Genomic DNA, 22,663 nt, shown 5'->3' with positions numbered 1-22,663 from the left:
TGAATAATTAGGGTATTTTTCGGACCTTTTATAACTTGCCAAAATCACCTGAACCGACACACGGTCGCGCCGCGACAAATAACATGAAATTTCACCCTTTTTAAGCCTTGTTCTGTTCTGGAAACACGTGTAACATCGCGCCGCGACAGACCACTGAAACTGGATCCTTCGATTATTTTGCACTCTTTCAATACTAATCAAAACTTAAAAACCAAACTAACCCATATTAACTTAACATTTCCAACCCAGAGCACCAATAACAATAATCAGTCAACAAAATGCCTCAAAAGCCCCAAAAACCGCATCTCTTCTACAAATAGCTCTTCAAACTCGAACATTCTCAATATTATCAAAATAAACACCAAATCGTATCCGAACGGACCAAATTATGATCGATATCGCTAAGGAAAACGTGTATAAAATATGCGGTATCACTCCCCATCTTACGTAGTGCCAATCTTACTTCATCTTCGTTGATCCTCTCACACTCTATGTTGTTCCGGGATTGTTCTCTGTCAGAGCCTGGCAACTCTTCGTACCGCTGAGATCTTCCCCCAGTGAAAAGAGATGAGAAATACTCTTCCCATCTTTTCCTAATTTCATCTTCCTTTACTAGGGTTTGACCATCTTCATTTTTGATAAACTTGATGTTATCTAGATCCCTGCGCCTTCGCTCCCTAGCTTTGGCTATTCTGTATATATCATTTGCTCCCTCTTTGGAGTCTAGTTTCATGTACAAATCTTCGTATGCCTTTTCTTTTGCACGAGCTACAGCCTTCTTAGCTTCTCTTTTTGCTTCTTTATATCTCTCTACAACCCTAAGTCTATTTGTCGGAGTCCCCTCTTGACAAGATATGAGCTCCCTAAACCTTAGTTGTTTGATCTCGACTTTGCTTTGAACCTCGTCGTTAAGCCACCATGATTCTCTATCCGATTTATGTCCTCTCGAGGTTCATACTGCCACACCTAAGGCTTCCTTGGCTAATTCTCTAATGGTGGATGCTAGACGATTCCACATCTGATCAGCATCATTCTGGGGTCCTATTTCCACTTCTGCTCCAATTCTTTCTACAACTGCTGTTTTAAAAGTCTCTGCCTTCTCTCCGCTCAGCTTCTTCCACCGGATTTTAGGTTGGATGATCCTGACACTCTTGGTGACTCGTCTTTGGGTAACCAGATCCATGACCACCAATCTGTGTTGGGAGGAGCATGTCAATTCATTCAGAACCTTACAGTCCTTACATGTCCTAAAATCCCCTTTGCGAAGTAACAAATAGTCAATCTGGGTGCTATGACCCCCGCTGTGGAAAGTCGCTAACTGAGCTTCCGTCTTCTTGCACTTTTAAATAAGCATAATTCCTTTATTTTATATCTCATCGTACTTTTATTTACTGTCATTTTATTTATTGCACTTTTAATTATCGTACTTTTAATTACCGCACTTTTATTTATCGTCATTTACTTTACGCTTTAAATTAAGTTGTATTTATATTTAATATTTTACATTAGGTTTAATTGTGACTTAAGTTTTAAAATCGACAAACCGGTCACTAAACGGTAAAACCCCCATTTTATAATAATAATAATTCTACTATATATACACACACACAAATATAGTGATTATAAATATATATATTTATACAAATATAGTGATTAAAAATATAGCGTTAAACTCAGCTGTATCCATGTGGAACGAACCGGGCTTACTAAAAACTACACTACTCTACGATTAGGTACACTGCCTATAAGTGTTGTAGCAAGGTTTAGGTATATCCCATTCAATAAATAAATAAATAACTTGTGTAAAATTGTATCGTATTTAATAGTATTTCGTAGTAAAAATACAATCTATTTCGTACTACACCTCGCACACATCAAGTATTTTTGGCGACGCTGCCGGGGACGCCATAGAACACTATAATAAAAAAAATTAGTTTTTAAGCTATTTTTGTAAAAATATATTTACATAAGTTTTAAATATTAAAAACAAAATTATAAAAACAAGAAAAAGAAAATTATATATTTATATTTTTAAGTTTATTTAAATTAAAAAGTTTATATATTTTTTTCTTTTGTTAAAAGTCACAAAAACTAAGAAGTATTTTTTTATAAAAGTTTTAATTAAATTATATTTTCTATAAAATAAAAACAGAAAATAGAAAACAAAAAAAAAATTACGCTGAACCTACATATTTTGGCCTGCATCATTCTGAGTCTGCACACCCATGCGATCGCATGAGTAGGCAAGGTTAAACCCATGCGACCGCATGGTAAAGCCTGACATGTCTTATCCTTAAATTTGTACGGATTAGGGTTTGTAATTAATAATTATTATTATTAATTAATTAGAATTAAGGTATAATTAAAATATTAATTAGTTTTAGTTTTATTACTTAATTTGTAATATTAAGTTTTAATTAGTTTTATTAAATAAAAAATTAATATTTTTATAAAATAAATAATATAAAACAAATATTTTTATAAAAATTGTACTTTTTTAACTTTAAGTTTTATTTTTATATTTCGTATCTTTTTAATCGTTTAATTCGTAATTTGTATATTTTTCGTTCGTAATTAGTTTTAAGATTAGTTTTTGCCGTAGTTCTTTTATATTTCTAGATTTTTAGGCTTTGCCGTAAAATCCCTTAAGTGCTTTTTCATTAGATTAAGATTTAGGCACTTTAGAATTTTACGACGTCACTTATTGCTTTAGTATTTAAGAGATTTTAGTGCCTAATTAAGTTATTGCCGTTTTGGATATAGACTTATTTTAAGCTTTAATACCTTTAGACGGAAGATTTAGTTTTTTTCGACGCTTATTTTTCGACCTTTTATTTTTCGACGTTTTTCGACGCACTCTTTTTCTTTCTCATTTCTACGCTCTAGTTTTTAGGACATAGAATTTTCAAAATTTTCTTTAAATTTCGACGAAAAATTATTTTAAGCGGTTAAATTAATAGACATCCAAAATTTTCTGGTTCGTAGTAATAGTTAGATTTGTTAGTGGCAAGTTGTGGGCTTTCGATTTAAAGGGTCCTGGCTACTTGCTGCATCTATTGGCTATTCGAAACGTGGGCAAAATCAGAAAAGTCTATTAATTTGATAACTTTAATAATTTTTATCTTTATAACTAATATGATATTCAGTGAATGCACCGAGCAAAACGTTCACCACCTTTCATACATTCATCACATGTAACTCGATCAAGACATCTAGCAAACATTGTTGCCGTTGATTTTTCTTTAGAATCATCATCTAGTCGACCAAATACTCCAATTCAAATTTCTGATAATTCATTTTTTGAACCCGACCTCACAATTGAGAATCCGGAGGATACTCAAGGACAATTCAGAGATCCTGAACCACTAATCATTCCTCCTGAACCACAAATTACTCATCCGGAGATTGTCGAGGAAGAATCCATTAAATTAGAATCCTCTAGTGATTCAGATTCAACAAATTCAATTATGGAAAATCAGGAACCTCTAAGTATAGAAGATCGAATGAGGGCTGCACGCACTGGACAAGGTCAGGTCATTACTCAACCAGACATTAATGCGGCAGATTATGAAATCAAAGGACAAATCCTACACATGGTAACTAATCAATGCCAATTTAGTGGTACGCCGAAGGAAGATCCAAACGAACATCTTCGAACCTTTAATAGGATATGTACTCTATTTAAAATCAGAGAAGTTGAGAATGAACAGATCTATCTCATGTTATTTCCCTGGACTTTAAAAGGAGAAACCAAAGATTGGTTAGAATCATTACCTGAAGGGGCGATTGACACATGGGATGTCTTAGTTGAGAAATTTCTTAAAAGATTCTTTCCTGCATCTAAAGCTGTGAGACTTCAAGGAGAAATTGTTACGTTCACACAAAAGCCAAATGAAACTCTATATGAGGCGTGGACAAGATTCGGAAAGTTGTTGAGAGGATGTCCTCAACATGGTTTAGACATTTATCAAATAGTACAAATATTCTACCAAGGATGCGACATTACTACACGAAAAGACATCGACGTAGCAGTTGGTGGTTCCATTATGAAGAAAACCACAACTGAAGCTTACAAAATTATTGATAACACAGCCTCCCACTCACATGAGTGGCATCAAGAAAAAGACATCATTAGATCATCTAAAGCGGCTAGAGCCAATTCTAGCCATGACTTTGATTCCATTTCCGCAAAGTTAGATGCTTTCGAGAGACGAATGGAAAAGATGACTAAGGATATTCACGCAATACGAATTAGTTGTGAGCAGTGTGGAGGACCACATTTGACAAAAGATTGTCTCAGTATTGAACAAACAATGGAACAAAGAGAGAATGTTTCATACATGGACCAAAGGCCTGGAAATAATTATCAAAATAATTATCAACCGCCAAGACCCGAACTACAATCAAAATCAGAATTATAACCGAAATGTTCCATACAACAATCAACAAGATCCTAGCAATCAACAAGTATCCAATAATACTTACAACCAGCAAAGACCTATTTTTCCAAATAAACCACCACAAACCGATGATAAAAGGCCAAATTTAGAAGATATGATGTCAAAGCTAGTTGAATCTCAAATGCAGTTTTTCACATCTCAGAAACAAACTAATGAACAAAATGCTCAAGCATTTAGAAATCAACAAGCTTCAATCCAAAATATGGAACAAGAAGTAAGTAACCTAGCAAGGTTGATAGGTGAAAGAAAACTAGGGAGTCTACTTAGCGATACAAATGCTAACCCCCTGAATGAAACAGCTAAAGCCATTACTACAAGAAGTGGTATTACACTTAAACCACCTGAAATACCTGTAATTTCTGATGACGCTATTTCTACTACACATGCACCACAGCCTGAGCAAGATAAGGAAAAAGAACCGGTAGTTGAAAAGGTTAATGAAGATAACACAGTTAAGGCAAAGCCTTATGTTAAACCATACCAACCACCGCTTCCTTACCCGAGTAAAATGAGAAAAGAAAGACTTGAAGCCGAACAATCCAAATTCTTGGATATGTTTAAACAAATAAATGTCAACCTTCCTTTTACTGATGTGATTTCAGGAATGCCAAGATATCCTAAATTCCTGAAAGATCTAATCACAAATAGAAACAAAATAGAAGAACTCTCGGCTGTTACAATGAATGCTAATTGTTCTGCAGTGCAGTTGAATAAGATTCCAGAAAAACTCTCTGATCCAGGAAGTTTCACAATTCCATGTTTTCTGGGTAGTCTTAGTTCAATAGAAGCATTGGCAAACTTAGGTGCTAGTATAAATTTAATGCCGTATTCACTATACGCTAAACTAGACCTTGGAGAATTGAAACTAACACAAATAAGCATACAACTAGCCGATCGATCAGTAAAATATCCTAGAGGGATAATGGAGAACATGCTAGTTAAAGTTGGTACTTTAGTATTTCCAGTAGACTTTTGTTATTCTGGACATGGAAGAAGATTCTCGAGTTCCTCTAATATTAGGAAGATCATTCTTAAACACAGCTAAAGCAATAATAGACGTGTTTGGTAAGAAACTGACCCTAAGTATAGAGGATGAGAGTGTTACCTTTTCTGTGAATAGAGCCATGAAACAACCGCAATCTACAGATGATACATGTTATTATATTCAAACTATAGATTCACATGCAGAATTGTTACAAGAATTTCCAGAATTACAAGGAACATGAGAATGTTCTTTAGGAGAAGGGACTGAACCAATTGATGAAGCTGAAATGTTAGCCGTACTCATGGCTAATATATATGAACCAACAACAGAAGAACTTCAAATGCTAAAAGAGGAAGACAGATATTGATACAAATCATCGATAGAAGAACCACTGATATTAGAGTTAAAGCCACTTCCAAACCATTTGGAATACGCTTATTTACATGGTGAATCTGAATTACCTGTAATAATATCGTCTTCTCTTACTGAAAATGAAAAATCTCGACTCATTTATGTGTTAAAAGCTCATAAATCAGCTATTGCATGGAAGATTCATGACATTAAAGGTATAAGTCCTTCGTATTGCACACACAAAATCCTTATGGAAGAAGGTCATAAAACATATGTGCAACGCCAACGAAGACTAAATCCTAATATGCAAGATGTTGTTAAGAAAGAAATTATTAAACTGCTCGATGCAGGTTTAATTTATCCAATCTCTGATACTCCATGGGTAAGCCCAGTTCAATGCGTACCTAAGAAGGGTGGTATGATTGTCATCACAAATGAAAAAGATGAGCTTATTCCTACTAGGACTGTAACAGGATGGTGTGTTTGTATTGATTATAGAAAATTAAATGACGCCACCATAAAAGATCACTTTCCCTTACCTTTCATTGATCAAATGTTGGAAAGGTTAGCCGAAAATAGTTACTATTGTTTTCTTGATGATTTCTCCGGATATTTTCAAATTCCAATCGCACCCGAGGACCAAGAGAAAACCACCTTCACGTGCCCTTGTGGTACTTTTGCTTACAAACGCATGCCATTTGCACTTTGTAACCCCTGCAACTTTTCAAAGATGCATGATGGCGATTTTTCACGACATGATAGAGGAATGCATGGAAGTTTTCATGGATGACTTTTCAGTCTTTGGTGATACTTTTGAAAAATGTCTAGTTAATCTTGAACGAATGCTTATTAGATGCGAACAATCAAATCTAGTACTTAATTGGGAAAAATGTCATTTCATGGTTAAAGAAGGCATCGTTCTTGGTCATAAAATTTCAAAGGAAGGAATTGAAGTGGATAGAGCTAAAGTAGATGTAATTGCTAAACTTCCACATCCCACCAATGTTAGAGGAGTTAGAAGTTTTCTAGGGCATGCCGGTTTTTACCGACGTTTCATAAAAGATTTTTCTAGAATTGTCACTCCTATGAACAAACTCCTAGAAAAAGATGCTCCATTCATATTTTCAGATGAATGCATCAAATCTTTTAATATTCTTAAAGAAAAACTCACTAATGCGCCGATCATGATAACTTCAAATTGGAATCTGCCATTTGAACTCATGTGCGATGCAAGTGATTTTGCAATGGGAGCCGTTTTAGGACAAAGGATTGAAAAATGATTTCAGCCTATCTATTACGCTAGTAAGACGTTACAAGGAGCACAAACTAATTACACAACTACTGAAAAAGAACTCCTTGCTATTGTCTTTACTTTTGACAAATTTCGTTCATATCTCGTTCTAGCTAAAACGGTGGTCTATACCTACCATTCTGCTCTTAGATACTTATTTTCGAAACAATATGCCAAATCACGATTAATCCATTGTATCTTACTCTTATAAGAGTTCGATATTGAGATCCGAGACAAAAAGGGAGCAGAAAATCTCGCAGCTGATCATCTTTCTCGCCTTGAAAATCCTGAATTAGAAGTTCTAAATGAATCGGCCATACAAGACAACTTTCCTGATGAATATCTATTGAAGATCGATTATAATAAAATTTCATGGTTTGCAGACTATGCAAACTACTTAGTATGTGGATTCCTTGAAAAAGGGTTGTCATACCAAAAACGAAAGAAATTCTTTAGTGGTATAAAACACTATTTTTGGAAAGATCCACATTTGTTTAAAAGTTTTCAGGGATGGAATAATACGCCAATGCGTATTCGGGGATGAAGCTAGTCAAATCTTAAACCATTGTCACACAGGACCAACAGAAGGGCATTATGGGCCTCAACTCACAGTAAAAAAAGTCTACGACGCTGGATTCTATTGGCCTACAATTTTCAAAGATGCACACCTTCTTTGTAAATCCTGTGATGCTTGTCAAAGGCTAGAAAAATAAGTCAACGTGATAAAATGCCACAAAATGTCATTAAAGTATGTGAAGTATTCGACGTTTGGGGTATTGATTTTATGGGTCCATTTCAAAAATCTCATAATAATCTCTACATTCTCGTTGCCATTGACTATGTATCAAAATGGGCGGAAGTACAAGCTCTTCCAACTAACGATGCACGAGTTGTTGTCAACTTCTTAAAATGTCTTTTTATAAGGTTCGGAACACTGAAAGCTTTAATAAGTGATCGGGATACTCATTTCTGTAATAATCAACTTGAGAAAGTTCTCAAAAGATATGGAGTAACTCATAAAATCTCAATCGCTTATCATCCACAAACAAGTGGACAAGTTGAAAATACCAACCGAGCTTTAAAACGTATTCTAGAGAAAACCGTAGGATCAAATCCGAAGAAATGGTCCATGAAATTGGAGGATGCACTCTGGGCTTTTAGAACAGCCTACAAAACTCCAATTGGAACCACACCCTTTAAACTCGTTTACGGAAAAGCATGTCACCTTCCAGTAGAAATTGAGCACAAAGCATTTTGGGCTTTGAAGACGTGTAATCTTGATTTGCATGACGCTGACCGTTTACGGTTAAGTCAACTAAAAGAATTAGAAGAATTAAGACATGATGCATATGAGAATTCGTTAATCTATAAGAAAAGAACGAAGAAATGGCATGATAAAAGAATCAGAAGTTCAAAAGAATTTAAGGAAGGAGACAGAGTTCTTCTTTTCAATTCAAGATTCAAGCTATTTCCTGAAAAATTGAAATCAAGATGGTCTGGACCATTCATAGTCAAAAGAGTTTTCCCGTATGGAATAATAGAGTTGATAAATTCAAATGGGATTGAATTTAAAGTTAATGGTGACAGAGTTAAACATTACATAGATAATCCAATGGAAGTTGAAGATGAAGTTAATCACAATTTCGACACCACAGCTAACTAAGTGTGGGGAGATTCAAATGTTTTAAAGGATAATATAATGATGTCTAGAGTTAGATTTTCTGTTTTCGTGTAGTTTCTAAGAATGGAATTCGAATGGTCTTTCCCTAACAGACCCTAAAGAACTAGTCTTCTCCCTCCATTCTAAATTTTTATTTCTTTTAGGTTTTACGAGATGAAGAATTCCTTTGATTTGAACCATGGTCTACTACTACACGCTATGATTACTAAACATAATAATAACATTTTCCTGAGTGAACTGGTATCATTCATAAGAGAAAAAATGGACGAAGTAAGGAAAGAACTCAGGAAGAATCATCATAAGATACATTTTGGTAAAGGAAAATCAAAATCTGCAACAAAAAGAAGAGCACGACACCTTGAAAGATGTCATAAATGCGGAAAATAGTCACACGAAGGGAAATGTTCGAACAATCAAACACATTCCAATTCTGAATTCGTTACTCTATGCAGAGAAGGACCGTTCATATGTTTAGAAGAAAAGTTATTTAAAAATCGAGGTTACGCCTATGTAGCTATGGATAACCAAATCGAACGACTCTCCTATGAGTCGGCTAAAGCAGGTCTCTGAGAATTCTATCTCACGGGTGAGTATGTATAGTTTTTATTTGTTTTTATTTATTACTTTTAACCTTTTGATAGTAAACGCTGAATCGTTCGCTATAAAGTATTAAATTGATATTCAATAAAATTAGGTATGCAAAACCGAAATTATTGATATCATACAAAAATTTAATGCATCACTGCGAAATTTACCGTTTATTCATAAGGTATAAATATCTTTATCCAATCAATCCAAAATATTTTAGAAATTCGTCAGGAATAAAACTAGGTAATATAGCCGAAATTACTTTACCCAAAAGAGGGACGTATATTTTTGTAAATATTTGATTGATTAAAGTGGGATAAAAGACCAAAAAGATTTTTATTTTTAATTTTACCTTGTTTTTAAAATTAATATATAACTATATTATTTTAAATGTAAGATTGTAAAATTAATGTATATAAATATTAATAATATTTATATATTATTAAATTGCATTTAAAATTTAAGTTCGGTGTGAATTTAAAAACAAAAATGTACTTTATTTCATTAAGTTAAAAATTTGATATCTAAAATTCATCGTGAGTTGAAGACTAGGTCGTTGAACCGAAATTGCTTTACCCAAGGGCGGGGTGACAAATTTTGTTATCATTATTTTTAATCTTATTGATTTAAAGTATACCAAAAACATTAAAAAAAAGAAAACCCCCCAAAAAATCTTTACTTTTAAAACAATCGCTTTGAAATGACAAATTCTAAAAATTTTGTAGAGGGACGAACTAGGTGAACGTACCGAAACGCCCTCAATCTTAAAAGAAACAAACTTTTAAAAATTAATCAATTTTTGTTTTAATAATTAAAGGTTTTATATATATATAAAAAAATCCGGGGTCCCATGCAATCGCATGGGATATAGCCTATAACCTCATGCGATCGCATGAGGCTAAAAAACTGGACAGGATAAAATTCCAGTTGACTTCTCTGCCTTCTCTCAAAAACACACACAAATACACGAACACTCTCAAAAACACTCTCAAATTTCATCATTTTTTCACAAAAATTCACGAAATTCGTTGCTATAATCCGCTATAAACATGCCTTTCTTCAGATGGGGAAGCAAAAAGGTAGAAATTTCACCCCTAAACTCCTAAATTTCCTAATTCTTGTGATAATTATAATTAATTGTCCTAATTTAATTTTGATGATTTCTAGCTTAATTAGAGTTAAATTGTTAGTATATTATGCTTGTATAACCCAGATTGATGCTATTTGTCATGATTTGAAGCCTTAAACTTCAATTTTTTTAGAAATCTAGGGTTTGTGTTCTTGAGTAATTTGGGGCTTTTTGATATAAACAGGTTATGGCCGATTTTTGTTATGAATTATTGCTAAATTAAGTAGTGTAACATGTTTAGGTTCCTAAATGATTCAAACCTTGATCCTAAACATGATTTTCGAGCATCAAAGTGGACTTTTTAAGTCTAAAATTCATGAACTTGATTATTTTGATATAAATGCCATTTAAAACTTGTTTAATTGCTAGTAATGGTTATTTTAACATGTTATTTGAGTTGAATGCTTATGAACTTTGTATATCTTTTCATATATGCTTATTTGAAAAATTGTAGAATTGATAAAAATGTGAAAATGAGTATAGGTTTAATATGGATTAAACATGTTATTGTAATTGTTTTAATTTGTTATTTTGCTAACACTATGTGACAACCCGGAAATTTCCAACCAAATTTAAACTTTAATCTTTATATGTTTCCGACACGATAAGCAATATTTGTTAAGTTAAATTGTAAGAATTTTAAACTATGTTCATACATTCATTCAACCTCGACCAAGTTCCAACGATTCACGAACCATTAAACGAATATGATTATATATGTATATGTGTATATATATTATAACTTGAAACGTAAACAAAATATTAGATTAAATACTTTATATGATTGTATATGTTTCAAAATGTTTATCAATGGAATTAGAAGATAAGATCAAATGATTGAATTATCAGATATATTGAATTATGATTACAAGTCTCTGTTGAAAGGCCCACGTTGATTTGAGAAATCTTTCCATTTTAACAATATTCGGAAAATGGTAAAGTGATTTATAAATAAGAACAAATTGTCAATCATTGAGAACTAGACAAAGGATAGTGGAAGATTGAATCTCATAAAGACTCGATTGATCTATTTAGTTTCAAACGTACAAAAACATTTTCAGTTTAAAAAGAACTTTATTATTAAAACGTATATAACTTTTATAAATATCAAGAACCACTTTTGACAACTCATTACTTAACTAGTATGATAAAGATAACGATATTTATATTTTATTTTATTAAATATATATAACGATTTAAATTAATATTATATATATTTATACGCGTATTATACGTACATAGTTTTATAATTTTACTATACTTAAACTTTACCTTTACTTTATTTTTACTTTACTTTAACTTTAATAATTCACTTTAATAATTTACTTTAATAATTCATACTTTAATAATTCACTTTAATAATTCATACTTTAATAATTTACTTTAATAATTCATACTTTAATAATTCACTTTAATAATTCATACTTTAATAATTTACTTTAATAATTTATACTTTAATAATTCACTTTAATAATTCAAAAATCTATTATAAATAGAATTCAATAGATTTCATTATTTCATAGAAACTTGAAAATATTTTTCTCTAAACTCTCTCAATCGATTTACATATATATTTACTTCGCATTATTTCAAGATATTATTAGTATACATAAAATATTACGACGGAGTGCTGTCCGAGTGATTTCGAAATTGTTTTTCGAGTAGGATAGGATTAAGGAAATTATGAGTTATAGCTATGGAGGTAATTGAGTATGGTTCATGGGTATGCTCGTGAGGTCAATATAGTGTTTATCATTGCCGTTGCGTCTACGTACCTTTCCTGCAATATTGAATCTCAATGTTGATACGTGAGTACTCATAATTTAACTTTTACATATTAATAGTGTATCCCTGACTAGTGCTCGAGTATTTAGGATTATGCATGCTTGTACTTTTGATATTGCCCTTAGACAGGTTAGGTTGAATATTGAATTAGTTACACTTGCGGTTGAGATAAGGTATAAGATATGCATGTCCTTGGAAAGCTAGCGAAAAATTAAGAACTTTTCCTTTAGATATCGAATGGTTTCGATGAACGGATTAGAAGTTATAATCAATTGAATTTTCGATATTTTTATTAAAAATGATTATTATTATCGTCGTTTTTTATCGTCGTTCTAGTTTTATCTTATTATTATCATTCTTATTATCTTTATCAATAAAAATGATTTATCATTAAAAATTGTTATTTTTTTATTATTACTATCGTTATTATCGTTAAAGTTATAATTAGTATTATTATTATTATCCAATTATTATTATTATTATTATTATTATTATTATTATTATTATTATTATTATTATCATTATTAATATGTATATCATTATTTAAAAATGGTTATTGTTATTGTTATTATTATTATTACTATTACTATATTATCATTAAGATAATTATTAGTATTATCGTTAATAATGTTATAGTAACTATCATTATTAATATAAGTGTAATTAAAACAAATATTTGTAACACCTAATTATTTTGATTACTATTATTATCATTATTATGAACACGATATAAAAGACGATTAAAAGCTATTAAACGAAACGATTAGGAAATAATGAGTAAGAGTATCATGATGAAATTAAAATATTATAAGATATTGATTTAGATAAAATTATCGTTCTTATTATTTTTATCATTACTATTATTATTAAAAGTATCGTTAGTATTAAAACTATCATTTTAACAAAAATTATCATTTTAATAGAAATGTCATTGTTACTATAAAATATCATTATTATTATTATTTTAAATAGAATTATTATTTTAAAGATAATATTAAAAATTATCGTAAATACTAAAGTTATCATAATTAGAATTATCGTTTTATCATAATGTCATCTTAGTAATTATAAATATTGATATTTTTATAATAATAATTATTATTACAAAATAATACAACTTTTACTTACTATCATTATAGATATTATTTTATCAAATAAATATGTGATACAAACATATTTTACTACGTGTAATAACTTACTTTAATAATACCTATCATATTATCTTTATGATATTAAATGAACCCTATAAATTTTATTACTTAATATATATAAAAGTATATTTTATTACATAAATTTAATATAAAATTTTATTTATTAATAAATAAATTATATTATTACTCTAATAAATCTTTTAAAAATATTTAAAAATATAAAACGACGATATTTAAACTATATATTAATCAGGTATAGATTTTTGGAAATTATTTTGAGTCAAATTTACTTTTGTTGACTTTTGCATATTAGTCTCGAGCATTAGGATTGTGGTACACTATGACTTGACCTAATTTGTTAGACAAATATTGACCAACACATAATTATATATAATTAATTTAGGTTCGTGAATTCGAGGCCAACCTTGCACTTGTTCAATGACGTTATATGTATTTTTACTACGAAATACAGTATGGTGAGTTTCATTTGCCTTTTTACCCTTTATATTTTTGGGACTGAGAATACATGCGCTTTTATAAATGTTTGACGAAATAGACACAAGTAATTGAAACTACATTCTATGGGTGAATTATCGAAATCGAATATGCCCCTTTTTATTAAAGTCTGGTAATCTAAGAATTAGGGAACAGACACCCTAATTGACGCGAATCCTAAAGATAGATCTATTGGGCCTAACAAACCCCATCCAAAGTACCGGATGCTTTAGTACTTCGAAATTTATATCATGTCCGAAGGAGGATCCCGGAATGATAGGGGATATTCTTATATGTATCTAGTTAATGTCGGTTACCAGGTGTTCACCATATGAATGATTATTTTTGTCTCTATGCATGGGACGTATATTTATGAGAACTGGAAATGAAATTCTTGTGGTCTATTAAAATGATGGAAATAAATGATTATGATAAACTAATGAACTCACCAACCTTTTGGTTGACACTTTAAAGCATGTTTATTCTCAGGTGTTAAAGAAATCTTCCGCTGTGCATTTGCTCATTTTAAAGATATTACTTGGAGTCTTTCATAGCATATTTCGAAGAACGTTGCATTCGAGTCATTGAGTTTATTAAAGATTATTATTAAATCAATTTATAGTTGGATAGTGGATATTATGAAATGGTATGCATGCCTGTCAATTTTCAATGTAAAGAAAGTTTGTCTTTTAAAAATGAATGCAATGTTTGTAAAATGTATCATATAGAGGTCAAATACCTCGCAATGTAATCAACTATTGTGAATCGTTTATAATGTATATGAACGGGTCCTTTCAGTTGGTATCAGAGCGGTGGTCTTAGCGAACCATGTCTGCATTAGTATGTCTAACTGATAAGTCGTTAGGATGCATTAGTGAGTCTGGACTTCGACCGTGTCTGCATGTCAAAAGTTTTGCTTATCATTTTTAGTCGGAAATCATCTGCTTATCATTCTTAGAAAATTACCTGCTTATCATTACTAGTCTAGACACGTCTTGCTACATTAATTGCATGAGTAGTGTATAGACAAAATTCATATCTTAGCGTATCTGCTAAATCATATCTTATCGTATCTGTTACTTTAAACTTTACCTGACATATCCCGCAAATTCCTCCGTAATCTACGAAATCTTTTGTTCTATATCTATGGATATTCTATGTAATTAGAATACCATCCGATAACCGAAAATCATTTCATATCGAAAAAAATCCTTATTCAATCGTACGAAATGGAATTCATCATTAATTCAAGTTCCTCGAATTCTGAAATGGAATCCCACTCCAGCTCTGAAAGCAGTGTGACCGGAATGGATCAACCAATCAGCTATCATCTATTCTGGATGAATTGGGGATGGGTTCGTAGCCTCCTCAATCATTGGAGACAAGAAGAAGGTGATCCCTTCCATCCACCCCATTGCCCTCTTAACGAAGAACCTGAAGCACTTACCGGCGAACCAATCCGAAACACCATTTTCTCTCTCATTTCCAGAGTATATCGTCACAATTATATACTACATCAAATTCTAGATTATATTTATCCGCTCATCCGAACCGACAATCACCCCGGTATAATAGAAGAAGTCAACGAGCTTCGCGCTCGGGTAGTGGCTTTGGAGAATATGGTGCAAAGATTACAAACACCAGTAGCATAACCAGTACCACCATCATCAATGCCAACAGTACCATTACCACCTCCAACCACAACCGCGTCGTAAACCTCAACTTCACAATTTGTCCCACGAGCATCAACGTCATACGCACCGTAGATACCAAGGAGTACCAACAACAATAACTGACGAAGTATTAATTCATAACTTCATTGGAGAAACATTCCGCGGCGATTATGTAATCTCTAAAGTCTTAGAGATTATCTAATCTAGCCCTAACCATAAATCAGTTAAACGAACCAAAATGATAGAAGGAAGAGTAGAAACCCTGACAAAAATGGTGTGTGATTAACAAGCTAAACTTGCTTTACCAACAACATCAACAGTACCGCCAGCGTTACCAGCATCGTCAGTACAGTCAACATCCGAATCAACAACACCGATAACATTACAAACTCCGTCAGTTCAAGAATCACTGTGGACATCATTACGAATCAATAACGTGTATATTGTATCAACGAGTTATGAAGAATTAACTCATTCCCTCTGAAGAAATTATATGTATATTATATATATATATATATATATATATATATATATATATATATATATATATATATATATATATATATATATATATATATATTGAAATAAATCTTTCCGTACTAAGCTATTGTGTGTGAATCTTAACTACTCGGTTAATTCATATTACAAATATGCAATAATGTACGTCCTTCGGCCGCAACTTAACCAGCGTTAACTACAATCTCTGTCGCAATTCAACAAATTCCAATTCATAATAAATCAAGTATATATTTGATTTTACACTTTCATTATCGATGTACCCGAAAATTTTCAGATAACATCATTCGTACTTTGCGAAATTCACAAGAATTCCACGAACCGAACATCATACATCAACAAATAACGAAGTATTGATTCATAATTTCAATGTCATTAAAGAAATACTGCGTAAAAGTTATGTACTTTTTAAAGCCTTTAGGGATTATTCAATTCTAGTTTCAACCGTAAATCAAATGAGTTTAATTTAACATCAACTCATTAAATCTATGTTACATTTGAAGAAAATATACATATATATATTTTCATAAAGACTGTAATAAAATTCTTTTATACAAAATATTAATTGTGAATTTTTTTTTTAACGGGTAGGTAATACCCGAGAGATATATAAATTCACAATTAATATGTTACATTCTTCTAATCTGATTCAGCAAATCATCCATTATACTCCCTACTTTCACAACAATATACATTCTTTTATAGAAATCAAAACAACCATACTCATTCAAAATTTAATTACATATTCTGATTTTGAAATCTCAAAATTCAACTTGAGATATGACCAAAATCATCACTCTTAGATCCTTACATCTTTCACAAGCTATATTTTGACTTCAAAACTGTGTTAGAACATCAAATGTATGTTAACGATTACAATCTGTGTTCAAACCCTTCGAAAATTTCTGAAGACACTTCGAATGATGAGCAATCGAGATGATGATCCAACCACATGTTACCCACAGTTATGTACCCGAAAAACTCTTGAAACCAAAGTAAAAGTTTAAACAACGTATCCGCGTCAGATTCTTTGGCATTTATTACCAAAAATAACTTTACGACTCCTATTTAAAGTAGCCAGTTTTGTCACAGCTCCAGCAAGTCAACTTCGACTTTTCAGTTAGACTAACCTTATTATAACCTTGAGATATACACCATCGTTACCAGGGAACCTTTTACATTCCACCACATTATTAGCAGATGTACCAACAACTTCATTACCCTTTGACTTGAGCCTCTCCAAAAAGTCATTATAATTATTCATTGAAACCCCATCATTTACTCATTCGCATCTTGTAATGAGAATTGCCATACGAATCATTGGGAATTAGCAATCAGTATTTTGAAATCTCGCAGGATGTCTACGCCAACAGTTATATGTGTATATATAACGTCTATCTTCTGGACTTAATTTGAATGTGAAGTTTCTGAAAAACACTCCGAACTACGAATTGGTTCTCCGAAAATGGAAAAAAAAATGCTGATGAAGCAGCGAAAACTATAAACGACTTTAAACGGTAAAAGCTGGATTATAATGATGAAGTGTGCTGGCAAAGCGCAGAAAAAGAGAAGTTTTGGAACTGGAAAACGGATTGAGCAAAGTAGGAAGGAGGCTGTGGACAAATTACAAAGACTGAACCTGACTTCAAAGGATCCAAATGATTCAGTACCTGCTGAAGTCATTAACGAATACCTTATCTCCTGACTCTAAACCCCTGCGGACAATATTCTTCATCATCCTCTGATATTAGAAATTCTAAAATATCATCATATCTTTCATTATAAATATCCTCCATATTTCTGAAGATATTTTCTTAATTTTTCTTATTTGAAATCATTTACCTCTTCACGCAATCTGTATTACATCATAAAAGAAACTATTTTAGTTTCTAAATTCTGAAACATTCAAGTTTAAAATAGAAATATTTTGAAGTAATGTTGGGAACTGAAGCATGAATTAGTATAATATAATGACACTTGATCAATGTGATTATATTACAGTAAGTCATGCTGAGTTTCTAAATGGAACGTGATGATTCACAGATCATAACATCATCATGTGCCATGTTATACGACTCTTGTATTCTATTTAACCTCTAAAATATCAAGAAAATATTTCTTGATGATTCGGCCTTTTCCAAGGTATTCTAGTAATTTGACAAGTCAAGATCGTGCCATCACAATTTCCTTCCTAGAACATTAACAATGTTCATTCCGAAATTCATATCTGTGAATTCTGGACCATTACAAGCGGTGCTTAATCGCAAGAAGAAGAAACGAAAGGACAAAACTCCGAAATAGAGATTGGGGTATAAATTGCAGCAAATAAAAGAGAGCATTAACTGTGAATGATAATGATTATAAAAGACAGAAGCAGAGACTTTGAAATATAAGGGAACATATAAATCCCAACGACAAACCAAAAATTATAAACCATATATATCGATGCATATAGAAATATAAAGACACGGGAGAACTAGAAACACTATAAACCCAAGAGTATAGTAGAAGTAAATAGATTCTTCCGGCGGTAGATGAAAAAGAAGAATGACCGATATGAAAGTTAGAAGTATATCGAGAATCAGAACTGGATGGAGCATATTGATGAATACTTTAAAATATGAGTTGAGGGGGAAAGAATAGAAGGTGATGAAACATGACTAGGAACTTAGAAATCAACATATTTAACTCACACAATGGCGGAATAAGTGAATCAAACCCTCTAGTGAATAGGTTAAGTTTTTTTTTTTTTTTTGATTAATTTAGTCAAACCACAACTAAATCAAGTGTGATTAGATCAACACCTAGAGCTATTATTCACCACCTGGGTGATTTGGACTGAGAGAGAATCAGAGGAGCTCACTAGATCTGAGTGTATGTAACAAATGAGAGGCTTAACTTAAAATGAAGAACATAAGACTTTATATACCCCTGCTGTTGACTCACCCATACGATTTATTCATCACACGTACGAGTTGGCTTCATCAGCCGTACGGGTGATCACTCACTCGTATCTTTTCATTTAGGTTGTAATTGTGACTTAGCTCAGCATCAACCGTGCGTATGAGCCTGTCAGCCGTACTAGTGAGGCTTCACTCGTACGTCTGACTAAGTCTAACATAGTCAAACATCTAAATCGCGTTCCTGCAGTTCCTGTAACCACATACAAACACGGATAGGATAATAACGAGCAATCATGGTGGCCTGTAAACTGTTGTACCTGCAATGGACGTGGGTAGATGTCTAGGGAGTTGCATAAAATTCATCAACAGAAGGTGTGAGTTGTAAGGAAACGAAGGAGGTGAATTTATAAGAAAATCTTTGACAGAACAATTAAAATGGACGATCGTATTTAAAGCGGATCCTAATTCCCTTGATTACCGGAGAGTCAAATCTTATTAAGAAGATTTTCTTCAAATCCCTTGAAATCTGGGAATCAATCATATCTACGTCAAATGATAAGATGAATCTACACTTACTCATTTCACTCTTCTATGTTAGCTTCATTCGTACTCTTCATATAAATGAATTGTTTATCCAAATTATTCGCTGATGATAAAACTCTAATTTTCAGCCCGTATGCATCATGAAAACATACTTATTATCATTCACGACCTTTCCACTCAAATTTCGGGACGAAATTTCTTTAACGGGTAGGTACTGTGACAACCCGGAAATTTCCAACCAAATTTAAACTTTAATCTTTATATGTTTCCGACACGATAAGCAATATTTGTTAAGTTTAATTGCAAGAATTTTAAACTATGTTCATACATTCATTCAACCTCGACCAAGTTCCAACGATTCACGAACCATTAAACGAATATGATTATATATGTATATGTGTATATATATTATAACTTGAAACGTAAACAAAATATTAGATTAAATACTTTATATGATTGTATATGTTTCAAAATGTTTATCAATGGAATTAGAAGATAAGATCAAATGATTGAATTATCAGATATATTGAATTATGATTACAAGTCTCTGTTGAAAGGCCCACGTTGATTTGAGAAATCTTTCCATTTTAACAATATTCGGAAAATGGTAAAGTGATTTATAAATAAGAACAAATTGTCAATCATTGAGAACTAGACAAAGGATAGTGGAAGATTGAATCTCATAAAGACTCGATTGATCTATTTAGTTTCAAACGTACAAAAACGTTTTCAGTTTAAAAAGAACTTTATTATTAAAACGTATATAACTTTTATAAATATCTAGAACCACTTTTGAGAACTCATTACTTAACTAGTATGATAAAGATAACGATATTTATATTTTATTTTATTAAATATATATAACAATTTAAATTAATATTATATATATTTATACGCGTATTATACGTACATAGTTTTATAATTTTACTATACTTAAACTTTACATTTACTTTATTTTTACTTTACTTTCACTTTAATAATTCACTTTAATAATTCACTTTAATAATTCATACTTTAATAATTCACTTTAATAATTCATACTTTAATAATTCACTTTAATAATTCATACTTTAATAATTCACTTTAATAATTCATACTTTAATAATTCACTTTAATAATTTATACTTTAATAATTCACTTTAATAATTCAAAAATATATTATAAATAGAATTCAATAGGTTTCATTATTTCATAGAAACTTGAAAATATTTTTCTCTAAACTCTCTCAATCGATTTACATATATATTTACTCCGCATTATTTCAAGATATTATTAGTATACATAAAATATTACGACGGAGTGCTGTCCGAGTGATTTCGAAATTGTTTTTCGAGTAGGATAGGATTAAGGAAATTATGAGTTATAGCTATGGAGGTAATTGATTATGGTTCATGGGTATGCTCGTGAGGTCAATATAGTGTTTATCATTGCCGTTGCGTCTTCGTACCTTTCCTGCAATATTGAATCTCAATGTTGATACGTGAGTACTCATAATTTAACTTTTACATATTAATAGTGTATCCCTAACTAGTGCTCGAGTATTTAGGATTATGCATGCTTGTACTTTTGATATTGCCCTTAGACAGGTTAGGTTGAATATTGAATTAGTTACACTTGCGGTTGAGATAAGGTATAAGATATGCATGTTCTTGGAAAGCTAGCGAAAAATTAAGAACTTTTCCTTTAGATATCGAATGGTTTCGATGAACGGATTAGAAGTTATAATCAATTGAATTTTTGATATTTTTATTAAAAATGATTATTATTATCGTCGTTTTTTATCGTCGTTCTAGTTTTATCTTATTATTATCATTATTATTATCTTTATCAATAAAAATGATTTATCATTAAAAATTGTTATTTTTTTTATTATTACTATCGTTATTATCGTTAAAGTTATAATTAGTATTATTATTATTATCCAATTATTATTATTATTATTATTATTATTATTATTATTATTATTATTATTATTATTATTATTAATATATATATCATTATTTAAAAATGGTTATTGTTATTGTTATTATTATTATTACTATATTATCATTAAGATAATTATTAGTATTATCGTTAATAATGTTATAGTAACTATCATTATTAATATAAGTGTAATTAAAACAAATATTTGTAACACCTAATTATTTTGATTACTATTATTATCATTATTATGAACACGATATAAAAGACGATTAAAAGCTATTAAACGAAACGATTAGGAAATAATGAGTAAGAGTATCATGATGAAATTAAAATATTATAAGATATTGATTTAGATAAAATTATCGTTCTTATTATTTTTTATCATTACTATTATTATTAAAAGTATCATTAGTATTAAAACTATCATTTTAATAAAAATTATCATTTTAATAGAAATATCATTGTTACTATAAAATATCATTATTATTATTATTTTAAATAGAATTATTATTTTAAAGATAATATTAAAAATTATCGTAAATACTAAAGTTATCATAATTAGAATTATCGTTTTATCATAATGTCATCTTAGTAATTATAAATATTGATATTTTTATAATAATTATTATTATTATAAAATAATACAACTTTTACTTACTATCATTATAGATATTATTTTATCAAATAAATATGTGATACAAACATATTTTACTACGTGTAATAACTTACTTTAATAATACCTATCATATTATCTTTATGATATTAAATGAACCCTATAAATTTTATTACTTAATATATATAAAAGTATATTTTATTACATAAATTTAATATAAAATTTTATTTATTAATAAATAAATTATATTATTACTCTAATAAATCTTTTAAAAATATTTAAAAATATAAAATGACGATATTTAAACTATATATTAATCATGTATAGATTTTTGGAAATTATTTTGAGTCAAATTTACTTTTGTCGACTTTTGCATATTAGTCTCGAGCATTAGGATTGTGGTACACTGTGACTTGACCTAATTTGTTAGACAAATATTGACCAACACATAATTATATATAATTAATTTAGGTTCGTGAATCCGAGGCCAACCTTGCACTTGTTCAATGACGTTATATGTATTTTTACTACGAAATACAGTATGGTGAGTTTCATTTGCCTTTTTACCCTTTATAT

The 22,663-nt window shown here is 30.6% G+C and overlaps 1 protein-coding gene across 1 annotated transcript; it reads right to left on the bottom strand.

The window, feature by feature from the left end:
* Positions 1-266: 266 nt before the first annotated feature.
* LOC139867952 (uncharacterized) lies at positions 267-1,183 on the bottom strand. Its single transcript, XM_071856320.1, has 3 exons — positions 959-1,183; positions 448-841; positions 267-322 (listed from the first exon to the last, which is right to left on the bottom strand). Exons 1-3 carry the CDS (start codon positions 1,181-1,183, stop codon positions 267-269), a joined length of 675 nt encoding a protein of 224 aa, XP_071712421.1.
* Positions 1,184-22,663: the final 21,480 nt, after the last annotated feature.

This window comes from Rutidosis leptorrhynchoides, chromosome 1 (genome assembly GCF_046630445.1).
Source record: "Rutidosis leptorrhynchoides isolate AG116_Rl617_1_P2 chromosome 1, CSIRO_AGI_Rlap_v1, whole genome shotgun sequence".
Classification (NCBI taxonomy): domain Eukaryota; kingdom Viridiplantae; phylum Streptophyta; class Magnoliopsida; order Asterales; family Asteraceae; genus Rutidosis; species Rutidosis leptorrhynchoides.
Note: the sequence above shows the minus strand (reverse complement) of the source record. Positions and strands in the feature narration are given on the sequence as shown.

Coding starts and splice junctions, on each gene's coding strand:
- LOC139867952 (XM_071856320.1), bottom strand. CDS start 1,183: ATGGATCTGGTTACCCAAAGACGAGTCACCAAGAGTGTCAGGATCATC. Junction 842..958: donor AGGAAGCCTTAGGTGTGGCA/GTATGAACCTCG, acceptor TCTTGTCAAGAG/GGGACTCCGACAAATAGACT. Junction 323..447: donor TGAAGTAAGATTGGCACTAC/GTAAGATGGGGA, acceptor TCGAGTTTGAAG/AGCTATTTGTAGAAGAGATG.